This window comes from Mchenga conophoros, linkage group LG12 (assembly GCF_057382185.1).
Source record: "Mchenga conophoros isolate Kocher_MC1m ecotype Shallow Benthic linkage group LG12, M_conophoros_male_GT1.1, whole genome shotgun sequence".
NCBI classification, from domain to species: Eukaryota; Metazoa; Chordata; class Actinopteri; order Cichliformes; family Cichlidae; genus Mchenga; species Mchenga conophoros.
In genome coordinates this window covers 39,399,305-39,420,600 of record NC_140537.1, presented here as the reverse complement: position 1 = coordinate 39,420,600, position 21,296 = coordinate 39,399,305, and the positions used below count along the sequence as shown (strand labels likewise).

At 41.9% G+C, this 21,296-nt stretch overlaps 1 protein-coding gene across 1 annotated transcript; it reads right to left on the bottom strand.

Moving 5' to 3' along the window:
* Positions 1-3,705: 3,705 nt before the first annotated feature.
* On the bottom strand, positions 3,706-20,900 carry LOC146563376 (noelin-like). Its single transcript, XM_085295802.1, has 6 exons — positions 20,614-20,900; positions 19,723-19,872; positions 17,502-17,657; positions 9,199-9,418; positions 8,890-8,996; positions 3,706-7,681 (listed from the first exon to the last, which is right to left on the bottom strand). The coding sequence occupies exons 1-6, from the start codon at positions 20,707-20,709 to the stop codon at positions 7,019-7,021; spliced, it is 1,392 nt and encodes a 463-aa protein (XP_085151928.1). The 5' UTR covers positions 20,710-20,900; the 3' UTR covers positions 3,706-7,018.
* Between the last annotated feature and the right edge of the window lie 396 nt (positions 20,901-21,296).

The following is a 21,296-nucleotide window of genomic DNA, read 5'->3' as shown; positions in this document are numbered from 1 at the left end:
GTGGAGGACACAAAACAATTGGACAAAACACAAAAGTCAATAAAGACATACATATAATTAGGACAAGAAATTAAAAGGAGGATTTGGAGGATACAAAACAATTGGACATAACACTAAAAACCAAAACGAGAAACACGTAATTGGGACAAAAAAATCAAAGGAGGATTTGGAGGACACAAAACAATTGGGTATCACACAAAAGGTCACAGAGGAGGACATAAAAAGGACAAAGGAAGGTGGGACAGGATGGTTACAAAGACAGGAATAAAATCACAAAGTCACGTAAAAATCAAAGGAAAGGACGAATAAGATGGGGGTGCCATAAATAACATAAGACAAATATTGGAAAGGAAATTTAAGAAGGGGGTGCCAATAGAACAATAAAAACAAAGAAAGCCAAAGAAAAGACAGGACAAAACAATAAGGATATTAAACAGAAAAATAATGAAACAGAAAAAGAGTGGGAGGAGCCAGCACACTATAAAAGCCAAGAGAGGCACACAGACAACACACAGACACAAACGTTGGGCCAGCCTGAGGAAGGCCTAAACCGGCCGAAACGTCGCGACGGCCCAATGACACATAAGTACATTATTAAAACACAAAACAAAATTATAATAATAACCTAATTACGGGTAATTTTTGGAAACAGGATAGGGACATCATCACCGGTCCGTTGGACGATCACAGCCTCTTGGGGCATGCTATGGGGGACCTTGACGCCCGGGATGGGAGCAGGTATGGACAGTGCATTGGAGCCCGGCCCCCTTCGGGGACCGGACTCCCAACTTGATTTCCCCTAACTGTATTCCCCCGACCCCATTTCATCACCCCCCCGCCCCCCATACTAACCCTTGTTGGGAGGATGGGAAGAGGGAGGGGTTCAATATTTAAAATGGGTCATTGTCATCATACAAATTCATGGGGGAATTGCAACTAATTCATAATTTTATTCTGATAATTTTAATAATTTCGGGTATTGTTGGATTAAAAATTTCATATTTGTAGTCTAAGCGCAAAGGGCATGCAGAATTTGGGGGTTTAAAAATTTACAAGTAAAAAATTCATGTGTAATAACGTTTAACATAAATTTTGGGATTAAAAATTATTATTAAAAATTTCATGTTAAATTGGACTTTTAATATTGGGTATAAATATGATTTGGGCCTACAATAATTAAGTACATACTGGGAAATATCATAATTCATGGAGTTAGTATTTTTAAAAACTAATGGGAAGGGGCTATTTACATGGAAAGGAATTTGGATAAAAAAAGACGAATGAAAAATCTCACTGAAGCAGAAGGTATAAAAGGAGCTGACACACACAGAAAGGGCATTTCGCCTTGAGACACAGAAGGAGCAACATCACAGAGACTAGACAAACACACAGAAGTTTGTTTTACTTGTTTTTTGTGCCATAGCCTGAAGAAGGCCCTTTTCAGGGCCGAAACGTCGCGGCGGCACATATTGAAATTTGATTTACTTTAATTTAATTCATTTTATTTTTAATTCATAAATACAAAACTAATAAATAACAAAAGAACTAAAAAAACTTTTATTTCATTTTATTTTATTTCCTTCATTACTACTCTTACTTTTTGATTACTTAGATACCAAAGGCGACATTATTACTATATAGCAAAGGCGATACCACAATAATAAAAATCAACACACAACAAAAACAATAAGACATTAAAAAGTCCATCGGCCTCGATGGCTTTTTTTGATGATGATGAGGATGGGTGGATGGTGGTCCGTTGCGGGAGGCGCCAGCGGCGTCCTGGGCGGTCCAACTTCCAGCAGCAACGGGTCACCTGGGGGATGGACCGTGCACGTCCTCCTGCCTTCGAAAGAGGGGGGAGGAGTCAGTCTTCATTCCCTAACCCTAACCGGATGGCCTCAGGTGATTGGACCGTTGTCCGATATGGGAAAAGGCGGAGGCTTTCCCATAATCGGGACATCCAGCAGGGTGGGTTTCCTTCGGGAGGGATGGCCCGTGCGTTTCCTGTCTCACAGAGGTGGCAGGCTCAGTCCCCTTCCCCTAGCTCCCCCTAACCTTTCCCCTAATAACCCAAATTGGCTTTATGTCTAACCCTAATTCTGAGTTTGACTTGTTAAAAAAGATAAAAATTTTCCCCTAATTAATTTTATAAAGTACAAATATTAAAATATATTAATTTCATGTAAAAGTGTTAAACCAATAACAGTAAATTCATCATTATATTGTCAAAGAATAATTATTAATTTATACACTCAAATATTAGATAAGCATTAACACAAATAAATTTAAATAATTTAATCCAAGTTTTTTTTTTTCAATTCATGTAATATAATTTATTGTAGCACAATTACATGAACACATACAAAGTCAAAACCTAATTTTGTAAGAAGACAGGGACATTGAAACAATATTTTAAAAAAAGGGACGGTACAAACAGCATTACAGACCAGAGGGTATAAAAGGAGTGCAAATAGGAGAGAGAGCTCGTTCTGCTTTCGACGGCCAAACGGTGCACATCTCCAGCAGCCAGCCATTGGTTTGAGCGCTTGGGTTTTAGTTGTTTTTATTTTCTTTCGTGCCTCACAGGCCTGAGGAAGACCTCTTAAGGTCGAAACATTGCCTGAGGCACGTTTGATTTTTTTTTTGAACCAGAAGACACGCTCTTTTGTTTTTAGGGATTTTTAAGCCTTTGTGCTCTCTTTTAGTTGTTTAAGCCCTTTTGGGTGTATCCTTTTTGTTTAAAAACAAACCTTATTTAGTTATTTTATTTATTTTTTAGCAGAAATTTAAAAGAAACAGCCGAACAGACGGTTTTTATTTTAAGGGATTTTCAAGCCTTTGGGCTCTCTTTTAGTTGTTTGAGCCCCTTTTGGGTTTCACTTTTAGTTGAAAAAACAATTCATTAATTTTTTTTTTTGCATTTCATTTAAATTAAAAAAGAAAAAGAATATAAAACGAATATTAAAAACCACCCGTCATGGCTGACGAGTGGCAAGAAGTCTGCTATAGAAGGCGGCGCCAGCGCCTCTTCCTTGACAACCCAGACTGGGATCGGGGGTTCTCCCGTGGGATGGCCCACGCACCTTCCTTCTACCCTCGTAGGAGGAATCAATTCCCCTCCCCCAGTTTAGGTTTCTGTGTTGTTTTCTCCGGTCAGCAGTAAAGCTGCTTTTGAGTTCACGTCTTGCCTCGCCTGAGTCTGTGTCTTGGGTCCTCTCTTGCCTGCACACAGCCATAACATGACACCCACATTGAACTTACCTGCCGCCTTTCTGATCTCACTGATGTTTGTTTACTTCGCCATGACTGCTGAAACTGTGCTTTCTGCCTTCTCTGGCACTGATTGCAGATCAATCCACAAAGCTGGAAGCATCATTGATCAGAATGTGAGAGGCATTTTTAAACGCCTCTGAGGGTCCGAGGTCGGTGAACAAACTGCTCTCCATTATTACTGTTCATCACCCATTTATTTTTCTTTGTATTTCATTGCTGATATATATATATATATATATATATATATATTTGTTGTACTATCTCATAATTTAAGGCCCTTACCTGTGGCACTTTTATTTTAACTGTGTTGTGTATTTGTAGAGTGTACTATTCATAATCATGTTACTGTAACGTGTTGCCTTGTGTGATCAATGAAGCCTTTAAAAAGACACATGAAGAGTTCACGAACAGTTCATGAAACTGAGCCTCTTAGTTTAAATTTTGTTTTAAAAGTGGTTGGGTGAAGAAATCCATAGCACAATCACATATTAAGGCTATTGGTCATGAAAACGGAATAAATCATCTTACACATTTGAAGGGGGCTGTAGAATTAAAACCTGCTGCTTACGCCAAACATTTATGACAGACAAACAAACAAATACTTAAAGTACTATCCAAAAGTTGATTCTGTGCATCTGAACGTAGCTACGTCCAGATGCACAGAATCAACCTTTGGAGATTTACTTACCTGGATGATTGAGCATGCATCAAGACGTACTTAAAGTACTGTAAAAAAAAAAATCATCTGATATGGAAAACAAAAGCAAATAAGCTATTACAAGTCAATCGGGTGTTAGAATGAAGAACAACTGTTGTGCAGTCACTTTGTTTTTAGGCTTAGCCTCAAATACCTAAAAGCTGCACAGACCAGTGATACTGAAATCAGCTAACTGATGTTCACTGAGACCAACAGACTACAGTTTCTGTACATATCATCTGTTTTGCACAAACGTCGTACTGGGTTCTTCTGTCTGACAGATCACACGATGTCATGGAATCTAAAGTGATGCTGGACAAGACGTTTGATGGTAAAGAGGATTTTAGCATCAATGTATCAGCCAAGCATCATGTGCGTTCATAACTACCATTCAGGGCAACACTCAAATTACTTATTGAGAACAACAGGTGAGTGTGTAGAGGAATTCTTATTGTTTAAATAGTTAGACTATGCCCATAGCTCAGTGATCTTAATGAATTTCACATGGTACAATGATAAATCTAAAAACTGAATGAAGTATTGCGAAAAACAGGCAATCATTTGTATTGCTGTATAACACACAACAGTAAGAAATACATTATTATTTATAATATTAAGGGATATAAGAATAAGAACAGCGGGTCTTGCTTCAGTCAGAAGAGATTACGCAGAGAAAATAAATCTTGAAAAAACTGTGAAGCATTCTTCAGTGTCCATCAAAATATGTCATGTAAAAATGTTGGGTTTTCTCACTGTGAAATTTTTAATTTCACTGTGTTTCACATTTTAAGTGCATTTGTGTCAAACAACTGAGTTAATGATTTAAATACAATTTTTAAGAAACATTTAGTAAAAGAAGTCAATGACATAAGTTAACAGTCCAATGCTTTGTGCAGTATTTCAGTACTGAGAATTCCAGCTAGCTTTTAGCCTAGCTTTACACAAACGTGTCCCAAAACATCGGCTGCATCCTTCGGAGGACCCGGCCTTCGCGGCATACGTGGGCCAAGTCCTTCTAAGACCGAGAAGGCCGGAAGTGCAAGGCTGTGAAATCTGACGGTCTAGCATTCAGATTTGCGTGACCGCTGTGTCTGTGAAGTTTAATAAACTCAGCCGTCTGCTCCTTGGTATCTAAAATATAACAGGACACTGGTGTAAATTCTCGACCGTGTTTAATCAGTTTTCTATTTGACGTTTATTCAGCTGTTTGAAAATCCCGGAGGAATGGTAAATGGCCTGCATTTGTATAGCGCTTTACTCAGTCCCTAAGGACCCCAAAGCGCTTTACACTACATTCAGTCGTTCACCCATTCACACACACATTCACACACTGGTAATGGCAAGCTACATTGTAGCCACAGTTACCCTGGGGCGCACTGACAGAGGCGAGGCTGCCGGACACTGGCGCCACCGGGCCCTCTGACCACCACCAGCAGGCAAACATGGGGTTAGTATCTTGCCCAAGGATATTTGGCATGCAGCCAGGAGACAGCCTGGGATCGAACCACCGACCTTCTGATTAGTGGCTGACCTGCTCTGCCACCTGAGCTACAGCCACCCCGGGTGGGAGGAACCCACCCGATGGATTAATAAAGTTTTATTTAATCTAATAATCTAATAACTTTGATCTCAGCCAAACCGATTTACTCCGGAACAAATAAAACACTGAAAAAAGCCAAACAATTACATGTTTAAGTTATCCGAGTGACTTATATATCATGTTTAACCTGAGTAGCGAAAGACAGCGGGGGTCTAAAAACGATGAAGCCGGGAGTCTGCTGCTCTCGCCAGCTCGAGTGACCATTGAACCCCCCGGCTAGCTATCGAGTGGGTGGGTAACAGACGTCTCCGAAAACTTCAGAGTACTTTTGCAAATATGCGATGTCTTGATAAACCAAGAAGGTATTTGAAGTTTACACAGCTACTTTCTCGCCTGAAAATATGTCTAAAGTTTATTTTGTGACCCAGAAAGATTAACAAGAGCAATTTTAAAACTTAGTAGCGGCCGCCATTGTTGGAAACTGGAATTGGCTGAGCCGCGCTATGAATTCTGATATATGGTGGACCACGAAGGACACACCCGACCCATACTTCAAATTCAGGGAAATGAAGAATGCATTTGTCGGCCGCATTTGAAGGAGTCGACGAATTGGGACAGCCTTTGTTGCCTGGCTGTGACGTAATTGGCCTACAAATGTGGCATCAGGAGGATGCAGCCGACATTTTGGGGCACAGCTACTGAGAACATTTGGTTTGGTTAGCTAGCTCCATCATGACAGAAAAAAACCCAACACTCTCTTAGATTCCTCTTATGTTCTTTTGACATATTTAATGGACTGGTCTAAAAATGTAATAGCACCTGAAGTGTTCAAACACAGCATCACATAGACGGGTTTCCTGATTTGATCCCGGTTCTACTCTTGAGTACACCAGCTGACACCTTAAAGGCCTATACTGGCAATCAAAATATTTCTCTAAACCTGAACTAAATCTTAAGTCACTACCTATATACTGACAAGGGCTGTAAAGTTAGTGGTTCCGCTTTCAGAATGGGCTCTCTTCTATCTCAGGGCTAGCAGTTCCCTGAAGATTTCACATGCAGGTGAGTCATTTTTTAAGATGATGAAGTTTCTGTTAGAGAGGAATGTGTGGACAAGAGGAGAATCAGGGACCCAGCCTTCAGCTTTTTGGAAGGTTTTTTTTCTCTTCAGATGGAGCTAAGCTAATTGTAGCTAATACACCACTCTCTGTCCAGGAAGCAAATAAACTGACCTGATAACTATTTTCTATTTTCTTTTGACCCTCTAACAGTCAGAGTACTTTAGGATTTATTCTATTTTTTTTATTTAGTTGTATAGTTTGATATCACCTAATGTTTTCAGGAAAATCATATTTATTCTTTAATTGTATAAAATTTTGGAGCATTACTTTGTAAAGGCCCACAGAGCATCCTGTGTAAGGGATCGTGTGTACTGTGATTGCAGTAACATTGTGGGGTCTTGATTTGTTTTTTCTTTTGAATGTGAGAGTGGCTAATATTGATTGTTACTGTATTATGTGATAAAGTGTGACATTATAAAGAACTTGGTGGCCATTGTTCCAGGCGTAGAGCGCTCTGTCTCGAGGGTTGTAGTCAAGCATAGACAGGTGGCTGTATTTGTTGGTCAGAGGGATGTCGATGTACTCATAAGTGGATGAGTTGGTGGAAAAGGCGTAGTATACTTTGGTTCCACCTGAGTACCCATTGGTGACATACAGGGTTCCACAGATCATGAAGGCCTCACCAGCGCTGCGTTTTGGATGGTTGGTGGTCCAGCTGCGGATGATCTGTAGGGTGTTGGGGTTTAGCTGGCTAAGAACAATATTACCAGCATTTTGATTGGTAGCATATACAGCCCACAGCCCACCCTCGTCCACCATGAGGTCAATGTCTGAGTGCCCACCCCAGGAGTAATGGTACATGTTGTTGTAACCAGCAAAGTCAAGTTGTCGCGATCTGCTGATGAGCGATGTGCTGAAGTCAAATTTAATGATTGTGTGACTCTGAAACTTGTTGAAGTAAAGAGATCCATTATAAACCACCTGCCCAGTACCAGACCAGGGATGAGGAAGTCGGTGAGAGGTGAAATTGTCTGTCATCATGAAGTCAGACATGGACTGGTACTCCCTAACAAAGCGATTGTTATGGTACCCATCCATGTACCATACCTGTAAGGAAAAAGAACAAATATTAAAAATAAAAACAATCATAATTATTTGTATTGTTAACTTGAATCCTTTATGTTCCACAGACATGCAATGTATGCATAGCAAAACATCGTAAAATGACCACTGCAGCCGAGATATCCTTATCCAGTTACTTCTAATTCGTGTTCATATAGTGACACGAAAAACTCTCTAAGCTAAAAAAGAGCCAGTGTTGGAAAGTAACAGAATACATGTACCACCGTTACCTATTTAAAATACAAAATATGAGTAACTGTATTCCGTTACAGTTACCGTTTAAAAATGTGGTATTCAGAATACAGTTACTTTGCTGAAATAAATGGATTACACGGCGGTCTTTTCCTATTTCATATGTTAGGCTGTCACCTCTCTATTTTTGGTGATTCCACGCCGGTGGAAACCCAAACAAAACACGCATTAAGAGGGTCTAATGCCTGTGTCTCAGTCTCGTGGCCCATGTAACCTCTACTTGTGGCCGCATAATGACGTGAAGAAATATTTTTAAAAATTATTATTCAAAAGAATGACTTAATAAGAAGGCAATAGGCAGAGTGTTACAGGCATAGCTGTAAAGAATGTAGTCTCATGGGCAGTGTAGCCTAGTTGTAAGTAAGCTATTAAGACTCGACTGTACACTGTGTTCGTGAAAAAATAAGTTCCGTTGGAGCAGCCTTTCAACGCCTCTCTCTGTCTCTCGCTAGCAAAGTTGACCTAGACAACAAAGTAAAGCTAGTTTTCAGCTACGAGCCCGACACGAACCCGACGTATTAGCCAGAGGTCCCTTTACTACGGTTCGGAGCCGCGGACCTGTTTTATATATGCGCCGAATAGTTTTCTATACGAGATCGCTGCAAAAATTGCAGCCTTACCTAATGTCTACCCTACTGTTACTCATTTATATTAAGATTTAAACATCTAGTTGGTATTGGTATGGCGAGTAACCTTCAGTAATAGTAATAAATCACACAGCAATAGTACATTCATGTAGTTGTAAAAAACATCATAATATATTAAGTAATCCAAAGTATTCCATTACGTTACTCTTATTGAGTTACGTTACAAAATACATTTTGGGGGATCTAATCTGTAATCTGTAGTGGAATACATTTTAAAAGTAACCTTCCCAACACTGAAGAGAGCCAGTATGATATGCTCATAAATTTGATTTACTGTTACATATTAAGACTTACTCTGTTGTCTCCAGCTGGAGCAAGTGGGTCAGTCATCCATGATCCAAATCTAGATCCAGATGTCTTTATGGTGATTGGCTCGGAGATTCCTGTGAGCTTCCCACAAGCTAAAAAACAAACAGAGGCACATGTGGACAAAATAACATGAAAATTTGCAGAAACTGCAGGAGATATTATGAGTTTAATGTACACAGCTTTGTGTGGTCACACCCAGCCCTCTGAAAACTTTAGTCCACAAAGGCAAGTTCAGATATTTTCTTGATTCAGAAAAGATAGTATGAGCTTCAGATTTTATTTTCCTCTACCCACCTAGCCTCTGCATGCAAGCCTTCAGTCGGTCCTCCAGGCTTATCACCCGGCTGTGGAGCTCCTGGTAGTCCAGACCTCCGAGCTGTTCCTGCAATGATCCCAGCAGCTCCGTCACATTCGCTGCCTCTTCTTTAAACTGGCGGACCAACAGTGCATCTGCTTTGTAGGACTCCAGAACTGGGATGAGAGGCCTTAACTCCTCCATCTTTGCTTTGATGGACTGACAAACAGCAGACATTCAGAAAAAAAAACACTTTAGATCAGATGTTTTCAAATGTCCTTTTAAATCTCACATATGTTCAACATATTGTAAAGACCTAATTGCATCAAATTATCCTAATACAGTACTTTACTCTCTGACTGCCGGTTTACTTGTGGTTACTAGGGCAGAATTAAGAGCAGAATGGGAGGCAGAGCCTTCAGCTTTCTGGCCCCTTTTCTGTGGAACCAGCTCCCAGTTTGTCTTTGGTAAATGGTAAATGGCCTGTATTTGTATAGCGCTTTACTAGTCCCTAAGGACTCCAAAGCACTTTACACATTCAGTTATTCACCCATTCACACACACATTCACATACTGGTGATGGCAGCTACATTGTAGCCACAGCTGCCCTGGGGCGCACTGACAGAGGCGAGGCTGCCGGACACTGGCACCACTGGGCCCTCTTTGGAAGACAGACATCCTCTCTACTTTTAACCCTCATATTCTCCTCAAATATTACTAACATGTTTTACCGTTGGGGTCAACCCCATGGGATATTTGCCTCCAGAAAATGGTTACATACAATTGTTGACCAAGTGTTTGTGTCAGCCACTTTGTTTATTTATTTAATACACAAATAGCCCCTTGATAATGAAACTCTAGTGCCACCATCAGGCCAAACTTTTAATTTAGAATAAATGTATCTTGAAAGGTTTGCATGAAATATTTTCAAAATTACTGACAACATTCATGGCCAGAAGCTGATGAACCCATTCAAGTCATCATGTCATCACCAAAACCCCTGACATGACTTTTTCTCTAGCACCGCCACCAAGTCACACTTTAAATTTTAGACTTATAGATCTTTCATCCATTTGGGTTTTTTTTTTAATAATTTTGGATGCACATCCATGCCCCTCAGAATGAATCCTGTTGATTTCGGTGACCCTAGACCAGGGGTCACCAACCTTTAACATCCAAAGAGCCATTTGGACCCGGTTTCCACGCAAAAGACAACAGAGGGAGCCACAAATACTTTTTGACATCTAAAATGAAGATAACAGTGTATATATTGTTTTTTACCTTTATGCTTTTTGTGAACAACTAAGGTGTGTTGCTTATCAAAATCCGTGAAGGGCTACAGAGAAAATTACATTTTATTTATGTAATTAACACATTTTGAACACTTAAAGGAAAGACACCCAGCTGAACTAAAATGATCCACATAGCAAACAAAAACTGTTGTGAGACGCCACCCTTATATCTCCTTTGGGCTTTTGGAGCCTTGACCTGGTTTTTAAAAAATAATTGGAAAAAAGCACTATGCTGCTAAAAAAAGAAAGATAGACATTTGCAAAATTCTGCCTAAATATGTATTTTACCTGAAAAGACCTGGCGTGGTCTGCAGCGCCGCTGCAGGGGAGGCGGACACACCTGAGCAGCACCCGCAGTCACGCCTCGCCACCTTAACGTCTGTGCTATCTGTGCTGTTGTGTTGGTATGTGTCGGGCTGTGAGCTGAAAAGCTACAGCCAGCCGGCTGTATGCGTACTGCAACCGTGTGTGAAAAGTGGTCAATAAAGATATGCAGAAAAGCATGTTCATGGAAACATCGTCGGGTCTGCCGTGATATGTTTACAATGGGACTTCTGCTCCTGAACCTCTGCGCACAGCGTCTGCAAATTGGGGCTGTACAAAGTCACTTTCATCTTTACGCAGGACTGTAAGCTGTCATCTGTGAGGCGTGAGCGGTGTTTGTTTTTAACATAGTTCACAGTGGAGAATAGCTGCTGACATAATGTGGATCCGAAGATCCATAATTGGCCTACCTGGGGTTGAAAGTCTCAATAAATGCATGGCGTTTCGGCGGGTACACCGCCTTCTGCGAGTGTGACACTTATTTTGAGTGATGAAAAAAATAATAGAATATAATTTTATTTTTATATTTCAATATCATGATAATCTTCCAGTTTAGAACTACAAGTTTAAAAAAGAACTAACATAAATAAAATACACTTCAGCTAAATACTTCTAATTTATTTTCCCAAACCACGCGGAGCTGCACTATAACGACTAAAGAGCCGCAGGTTGGTGCCATGACATCGCTTTGGTTTGTGTGCATGTGTGTGTGGTGGAGGTGTGTCACTCGGCGACACACCCGCTGGGGGTCAAACTCTGGTAATTGGTGATTCTGTTCTCAGACATGTGAAGCTAGAGACACCGGCAACTATAGTCAATTGTCTTCCAGGGGCCAGAGCAGGCGACATTGAGGGAAATTTAAAACTGCTGGCTAAGGGTAAACATAAATTCAGTAAAATCATAATTCACGTTGGCAGTAATGACACCCGGTTACGCCAATCGGAGGTCCCTAAAATCAATATTGAATCGGTGTGTAACTTTGCCAAAACAGTGTGGGACTCTGTAGTTTTCTCTGGTCCCCTCCCCAATCAGACCAGGAGAGACATGTTCTCCTTAAATTGCTGGCTGTCTGAGTGGTGTCCCAGAAACGATGTGGGCTTCATAGATAATTGGCAAACCTTCTGGAGGAAACCTGGTCTTGTTAGGAGAGACGGCATCCATCCCACTTTGGATGAAGCAGCTCTCATTTCTAGAAATATGGACAAATGTATTAAACCCCCCAAAATATGACTATCCAGAGTTGGGACCAGAAAGCAGAGTTGCAGTCTTACACGCCTCTCTGCAGCTTCTCTCCTGCTGCTACCCCCCCAAAAACCATCTCCATAGAGACTGTGTCAGCTCCCAAACGGACAGAAAACAAACTAAAAACCAGCAACAAACAACTTAAACATAAAAAAATCACAAAGAAAGAACAATACAGTATCTACATCTGAACCAAAGAGTAAAGCAGTGAAATGTGGATTATTAAATATTAGGTCTCTCTCCTCCAAGTCTCTATTAAGATAAGATAAGATAAGATAAGATAAGATAAGATAAGATAAGATAGAACTTTATTAATCCCTCGGGTGGGTTCCTCTGGGAAATTCGACTTCCAAAAAGCACAGCAACGACCGAAGTTACAGTTACAGAATTGTTATATATATATATATATATATATATATATATATATATATATACATACATACATATATATACATATATATATATATATACATATATATATATATATATATATACACACACACACACACACATATATAAATACAGAGACAAATATAAATAAAATATACAAAGGGGATAAATAGAATAAATAGGAATAAAAAAATAAAAATACAAGTGAATTGCACATTTCAAGTATTGAGTCTATTGCACTGTTGACTATTTACAAAAAGTATTGCACAAGGTATTGTACAGTGAGGTGAAGAGGCACTACAGCTTAGTTGTTCCCCCCTCCTTTGTCCTCCTGTTTCCCCTCCCTCTCCCCTCCAGAGAGGAGTTAAACAGTTTGATGGCGTGTGGGACAAAGGAGTTTTTAAGTCTGTTAGTTCTTGTCTTGGGGAGAAGCAACCTGTCACTGAACAGACTCTTCTGATTGTTTATGGCCGTGTGCAGAGGATGCCCAGCATTGTTCATAATGTCCATCAGTTTCTTTAATGTCCTTTTCTCTGCCACTGTCACCAGAGTGTCCAGCTTCATACCGACCACAGAGCTAGCCTTCCTGATCAGTTTCTCCAGCCTGCATGAGTCCTTCTTTGCTGTGCTGCTCCCCCAGCACACCACAGCATAGAAAAGTACTCCAGCAACCACCGACTGGTAAAACATCCTCAGGAGCTTCCTGCAGATGTTAAAAGACCTCAGCCTCCTGAGGAAGTACAGTCGGCTTTGGGCTTTTTTATACAGGTGCTCTGTGTTGCATGACCAGTCCAGTTTATTGTCCACCCACAGCCCGAGGTACTTGTACTTGTTGACCACCTCCACCTCCTCCCCCTCTATCTGAACCGGCAGTGGACCTTCTCTGGACCTCCCGAAGTCCACAACCAGTTCCTTAGTCTTTGAGGTGTTGAGTTGCAGGTGGTTTGTGTGACTCCATGCGACAAAGTTCCTCACCAGACTTCTGTACTCCTCTTCCTGATCATCCCAGATACACCCCATGATGGCCGTGTCATCTGCAAACTTCTGAATATGGCATAATTCAGAGTTGTAGCAGAAGTCAGAGGTGTACAGGGTGAAGAGAAGAGGGGACAGCACAGTTCCCTGTGGTGCTCCTGTGCTGCTGACTACAGTGTCAGACGTGATGTCCTTCAGCCTGACGTACTGTGGTCTGTCGGTGAGGTAGTCGGAGATCCAAGCCACCAGGCAGGGGTCCACCTCCATCCTGTTCAGTTTTTCCTGAAGCATACAGGGCCGGATGGTATTAAAGGCACTGGAAAAGTCAAGAAACAGTATCCTGACCGTGCCTTTTCCCCCATCCAGGTGTGAGTGGGCTCTGTGTAGGAGGTACAGGATGGCATCCTCCACTCCGACACCCGCCTTGTATGCAAACTGTAGTGGGTCCTGGGCATGTTGTACCTGTGGTCGGAGGAGGTTGAGGAAGAGCCGCTCTAGAGTCTTCATAAGATGTGACGTCAGTGCCACCGGTCGGAAGTCATTCAGCTCATTGGGCCGGTTCTTTTTGGGGACCGGGACGATGCAGGACGTCTTCCATAGGGTGGGCACTCTCCCCAGTCGCAGACTGAGGTTGAAGACTCGTTGTAGTGGCTCCCCAAGTTCAGCAGCACACGCCTTTAGCATCCTAGGACACACCTTGTCTGGGCCTGCTGCCTTTCTGGGGCGAAGCTTCCTCAGTTGCCTCCTGACCTGATCCACTGTGACACTGGGAGATGTTTGGGAGGAGGGGAGGGGGGGAGATGTCTTGCTGCTGAGAGAGGGATTGGAGGAGGGGGGTGTCATGGTGTCAGGAAGGGGGGGAAGCGAGGGAGGCAGGAGAGTGGGGAGAGGACTCTGTAGTGAAGGTGAGGGTGAGGGTGGGGGGGTTGTGGGCTGGTCAAACCTGTTGAAGAAGTTGTTGAGTTCGTTTGCCTTCTCCACAGTCCCCCCCACTGTGCTTTTCTTGGTGTTGTGGCCTGTGATGGTTTTCACACCATTCCAGACCTCCCTCATATTGTTCCTCTCCAACTTCTGCTCCACCTTCCTCCTGTAGGTGTCCTTTGCTTCCCTCAGGCAGCGTTTCACCTCCCGCTGTGCTGCTTTCATCTCCTCCTTCACTTTGCTCCTGAAAGCCTTCTTCTTCATGTTGAGGACAGCTTTGACTTCCTGTGTTACCCACGGTTTGTTATTAGGATAACACCGTACCGTCTTAGCAGGGGCGACTGTGTCCACACAAAAGTTGAGGTAGTCTGTAAGACAGTGTGTCGCCCCCTCTATGTCCTCACCATGTGGGCTCAGGAGCACATCCCAGTCTGTGGTGTCATAGCAGTCTCTCAGAGCATCCTCCTTTTCTGGGGTCCATCTCCGGATGGAGCGCGTTGTGACAGGCTGCCTTTGGACGAGGGGTGTGTATTGTGGCTGTAGGTAAACCAGGTTGTGGTCTGACTTCCCTTCATTACTACATGACTTAATAATTGATCAACAAATCGATTTACTCTGCCTTACAGAAACCTGGTTGCAGCAGGATGATTATGTTAGTTTAAATGAATCAACACCCCCGAGTCATTCTAACTACCAGAAACCTCGAAGCACAGGCCGAGGGGGAGGTGTGGCAGCAATTTTTCACACCAGCCTATTAATCAACCAAAGACCCAGACAGACGTTTAATTCATTTGAAAGCCTGATGCTTAGCCTTGTCCACCCCAGTAGTGATGTCTCGGTCGAGAACGAAACGGCTCTTAGAGCTGGATCTTTGAAGTGAACGATGTGAGTTTGTTTGTTTTTTTCTCACCCTCTGTCTCACACTTTTTTCCACTTCACTCCACACGCGAGCCTTGTGCTGGAAAGAGGGGCGGTAGTTACACTCAGTAGCACAGGAACAGAGCGGGAGGGAGAGAGAGAGAAAGAGAGCCATGGACAACAACGTCACATTAGAAAGGTATAGTAATCATCCACAACTATTTTCAGTTGCAGATGATAAAGGATTCAGAAAGTTTATTCATGCAGGTCCATATGACAGAGAATGTGCATCTTCTTTTTGTTTTCACATTTTAATTGTGTTGTGGTTGGCAGTGTTTTGTGTTGTTTCACTTTAAATTTGTTTAAAAGGAAAAAGCTGAAAATTTAAGTAGTTATGTATTATAAGATTTATTTATTACATTTTATGTGGAGTGAATAAATAAAAGTATATATACGGTGGCCCCCTAGAGACAAAACATGTACAAACTCAGAAATACGTACAAACTCCAAAACACGTACAAAACACAACAGAAGTGCTCCAGAATGCTAGGCGCAGTGTTGAGCTTTTGTTACCTAGTGGCTACACAAGCCAGGAAGTACCAACGACCGGATTTGGTGTGTGGTAGTAACAGGTAAATGAACATTTCTTTTTAATTATTTGAATATATATGAGTGCTTGTGTATAAATACACAAACAATACACATATGCTTTCAATTGTGTAATTTAAGTGATCTAGTAGCTCTGTTTTGGAAGTTCAGTTAATGCTAGAAATGTGTTTTGGAGTTTGTGCGTGCTTTGTCTCTAGGGGCCACCATATATATTTATATGTAATCATATAAATAAATCCACGTTTTTTTTTTATATTAGTAATTTCTTTTGTGCATAATTTTATGTTGTTGTTGATAATTAATTAATTAAAGCAACAAAACAACCGGAAGAGCCGGTTGGCAGCCGAAAGAGCCGGCTGTTTTTAGTGCCCCAAGCCGAAAGAGCCGGTTCTCCAAAAAGAGCCGGAAATCCAATCACTACACCCCGGCTGTGAAACTCAGAAACCAGTCTTACTTGTTATTATCTATTGTCCACCTGGGCCTTACACAGAGTTTCTGTCTGATTTCTCAGAATTTTTATCTGATTTAGTTCTCAGCTCAGATAAAATAATTATTGTGGGTGATTTTAACATCCATGTAAATGAGCCTTAACATGGCATTTAATCTGTTATTAGACTCAATTGGCTTCTCTCAAAATGTAAAAGAACCCACCACTTTAATCACACTCTAGATCTTGTTTTAACATATGGCATAGAAACTGAACATTTAGCAGTATTTCCAGTGTTTGTTTAATATGTGCATTGAAGGACATGTCCTGGTCAAAAATTACTCCAAGGTTCCTCACAGCGTTACTGGAGGCCAAGGTAATGCCATCCAGAGTAAGAATCTGCTTAGATACCATATTTCTAAGATTTTCAGGGCCGAGTACAATAACCTCAGTTTGATCTGAATTAAAAAGTAGAAAGTAGCGGTCATCCAGGTCTTTATGTCTTTAAGACATTCCTGCAGTTTATGGTAAATGGTAAATGGCCTGTATTTATATAGCGCTTTACTAGTCCCTAAGGACCCCAAAGCGCTTTACATATCCAGTCATCCACCCATTCACACACACATTCACACACTGGTGATGGCAAGCTACATTGTAGCCACAGCCACCCTGGGGCGCACTGACAGAGGCGAGGCTGCCGGACACTGGCGCCACCGGGCCCTCTGACCACCACCAGTAGGCAGCGGGTGAAGTGTCTTGCCCAAGGACACAATGACCGAGACTGTTGGAGCCGGGGCTCGAACTGGCAACCTTCCGATTACAAGGCGAACTCCCAACTCTTGAGCCACGATCGCCCCATTTAAGTCATTGGTGTGTGTTATCTGGCTTCATGGACAGATAGAGCTGGGTGTCATCAGCATAGCAGTGTAAATGTATGCTATGTCTTCTAATGATGCTGCCTAAGGGAAGCATGTATAATGTAAATAGAATTGGTCCTAGCACCGAACCCTGTGGAACACCATAATTGACCTTAGTGTGTGAAGAGGACTCTCCATTTACATGCACAAATTGGAGTCTATTAGATAGATATGATACAAACCACTGCAATGCAGTTCTCTATCTCAGTAAATTATGTTCAGTTCCTTCAAGTGATCTCTTCTTTTTGAAATGCTTCATTGCTCTTTATTGAGAGAGAGAGAGAGAGAGAGAGAGAGACCACAAAGTTGTTGATGGATTGTTCAGTTTCATGATGTGGGCAAAGTACCTTGTACTGTCTGGCAATGTTGCTCTCATGTCCATCTTCCACCTGTTTGAATTTGTTTTCCAGACCTTTCAGCTGAACTTCCATCTTCTCCACAAACTGTAGATCTCTCTGAGACCGCTGATCTAGCGCTTCAATGGATTGACTCATATTCTGCACCTGGACAGGACAGTATCATTGATAAACACTAAGGTACCTGTCATTTCCTTTTTTTAATTTGAATATGACATTATGGTCAGACAAGCCAGTCAAAAAGTTATATGTTTTTGTCATTCTATCCGGTTTGTTAGAAAACACCTGGTCTTATGAGTTATAGAGGGATTTGTTACTCTAGTGGGATCACTGATCATTTGTGTTAGACCAAAAGTATCTGTAATTTCAGTTTCTTTCTATCACTTTTGTTATCCCAGTTTTTTAAGTCTCCCATTAGAATAACTTCATTGTTGAAGTCACAACAGAAGTGCCTTGAATTGGTCATATACACACACATATTTAAAACATATTCTCCGCTCGCCCCTACAACTGGTCTTTATCCTTCAAGCTCGAGTCCTCTGACAGAGGCCTGGGAGCTTGAGGGTCCTGCGCAGTATCTTAGCTGTCCCTAGGACTCTGCTCTTCTGAACAGAGATGTTGGGTGTTGTTCCTGGGATCTGCTGGAGCCATATGCCAAGCTTGGGGGTCACTGCACTGAAAGCCACCACTGTTGTTCTGCATAGGCCTGAAACTCCTCAATGAGATCATTGAGACTCGCTACAGATACCAACTACGGAATGGAACAATCATCAGCTGCATCCTCTACATGGATGACATGAAGCTGTAGGCCAAGAGGGAAGGAGACATCGATTCACTGATCCACACCACCAGGATATCCAGCAAAGGCATCGTAATGTCATTTGGATTGGAAAAGTGTAGTCAGCTGGTAACAAAGAGATGAAAGGGAGTCGGAACTGAGAGGCTCACACTACCAGAAGGCAAAATTACAGAGATTAAGGACAGTTACAAGTACCTTGGAATCCCACAGGCAAATGGGAACCATGACGAAACCACTAGGAAAGCTGCAACTACCAAGTACCTGCAGAGAGTAAGGTAAGTCCTGAGGACTCAGGTTAATGGTAAGAAGAAGATCTGGGATATTAACACCTACACCCTGCCTGTGATCAGATAGCCTGCTGGGATAATAGGCTGGCCAAAGGAGGCGATAGAAGCCACTGACATCAAGACCAGAAAGCCCCTGACCATGCATGTAAGGTTTCAACCAGAACCCAACACCCTGAGACTGTATGCTAAGTGGAAGAAAGGAGGCCGGTGTCTAGTGAGTGTCAGTACCACAGTCCAGGATCAAACAATGAACATCCACAAGTACCTCAGGAAGATGTCCCCAACCAACCAGGTGCTCAGTGAATACCTCAGGCAGCAGAAACCCAAGAAGGAAGAAGAGAAAGTCATCATGGAAGGACAGGCCCTTGAGAATTATATTCAGCATTTTCCAATTATAATATTTTTAGCTTTTTCAGTCAGCTGTGGGAGCTGTTTGGTTTGAAGGTATTGGAAGCAGATCACCTACTTCTGCAGCAGTGCTAACAGTACTAACAGAAGTTGTTGTTTTTTTTGTTTTTTTACTTTAAGTCTATGTACAACAATGACTTTTGAACAGCAAACCAAATCCCTCATGGTGACCTTATTCCTCGTCATCTGGAATGAAAGGAATGGATGGATGGATGCAGACTGCATTTCGTTGCCTGTACTTGTGACATGTGCAATGACAATAAAGTTGAATTCTATTCTATTCTATTCCAAGCTTCTCATCCATTCAGAAGCATCCGGCCAACGTAAGTGACCAAGAAGTGCATCAGGGTCATGCCAGCAGTGCCAAAGGATCCAGAACCACATGACACCGATGATAAGCTCTGACTCAAACTTCTGCTTCTCCGTCAGCTGCAGGTATTGTCTTGCCTTTCTGCTCATTATTCTCATGGGTCCATGCTGTAGCAGGTCAGAAGGGCCCCTAGCGCCCTCCCAAATGAAGACGTGGCTGCATTTCTGTCAAAATCTAGCGTCTCTGCGACTGTGTAAAAATCTAGACCAGGTGCTACTCCGTTGACCGCTGTCGCCAAAGTGCTTGCTCATAGGGGGTCATATGATTGTTGCCTTTTTCTCTGTATGTATTATTGTACGGTCTACCTTACAATATAAAGTATCTTGAGGCCACTGCTGTTGTGATTACCTTTTCTAGCAGTTGTCGTAGTTGCTTGGTTCGAGCATCTCTGGAACAGACAGTCTGCTGAGGAGCCACCACTGTACAAACACATCGACCCTCTGAGTCCTGAGCTGAACTGTAGACCTGCCAGCCCTCCTCAGGGGTTGAGGGACCCACCTAAATGAGGGTACGATGAAAATTAGGACATTATTAAAACAACAGAAATATGATGTGTTCTTCACAAGGATCAGTGTGTCTAAAAAAGAAATCCATTGCTAAAGTACCAAAAACCTTCAATAGCCATACTGTCCAGCAGAAGATCCACTTTTATTATAATTTTTACTGTTAACAGTCTTTGTATTTCAGCTGTAAAGCTATTCTGTCTATGTCACTCTCACACTGAAGCTAATCTGCTGCTATCCATCGGATAATCCGGATTATTAGCAGACTTATTATTAACTGATGTGAGAAATGTGATTACATATTAAATACATTCAGAACACTTCCATCTGGCTTCATTTGTTCCCATTTTATCAACCTGTGCTGCTGAGCAAGGCAATGATACGGCTTTATCCGCTAAAATTAATTATCGGGCTGAAAACCACGTGACCTGGATTAATTATTAATAACTGAAAAATGCTTGCATAAAGGGAAGGTAGCTAAAAACCATTAACCCAGAATTATCTCAAAGAAAGCAGATTTACATTCTGACTTAAAGATGATCAGAGATTTGGTCTCTGATGCAGATCAAGATCGATTGACACCACCATTTTCTCACCAACATGGAAGTGTGTCAGAAAAAAGGTTTTACAGCCTGTGACTGAAATTCACCAGAAAGCACCAAAACAGATCGGAATACATGATACCATGAGGGAGTCCTCACTCGGCAGAATATAAATAGAAGCAGGGTCGTGTTACCAGAGTGAAGTGTGATCCGAGCAGCAACAGCAGCAGGTAAGCACTCAGCAGATTCTCTTCAGACTCCATCTCCTTCTCCTTAAAGGCTAGACACATCTACGTTAGCCTGTTTCTTATGGATTCAGCTGGTTATGAAGCTGCTGATTAACTGGGTTATTTGTTCATCTGCTACCTGACGCTCCCTCTGCTGCTCTCAGCTCCTCCTACTGCCTCCTCCTTCCTCTTCTTCTCTGATGCGACGCCAGAAATCAGCCAAGTGGAAATAAAACCGCTCTGCTGAGTGTGTGTGTGTGTGTGTGTGTGTGTGTGTGTGTGTGTGTGTGTGTGTGTGTGTGTGTGTGAGAGAGAGAGAGAGAGAGAGAGAGAAAGAAAGAGATGATGATGTCACAGCCTGCCTGATGAACAGATCGGTGGAACAGCAGCAGAAGGAGGAGGAGCTGTCCATGCTGCTGAGTGTGTGTGTGTGTTCCTGCAGGAAGACATTTGGTCTCAGAAAATGTCATCTTTTTCTGAAATGTTGTATTTCATATAAATATTTTAGATTTGAAGAATTAAAACTAATCTTGATGGGGTTCAAGATATTATAGAGAGTTTTCTGTTCATGCATGAACTCACCTGTAAGGTTCATGAGATTAAAATTATCATGTGGTTACGTCCGATCCAAAAGACTAAATGAAATAATA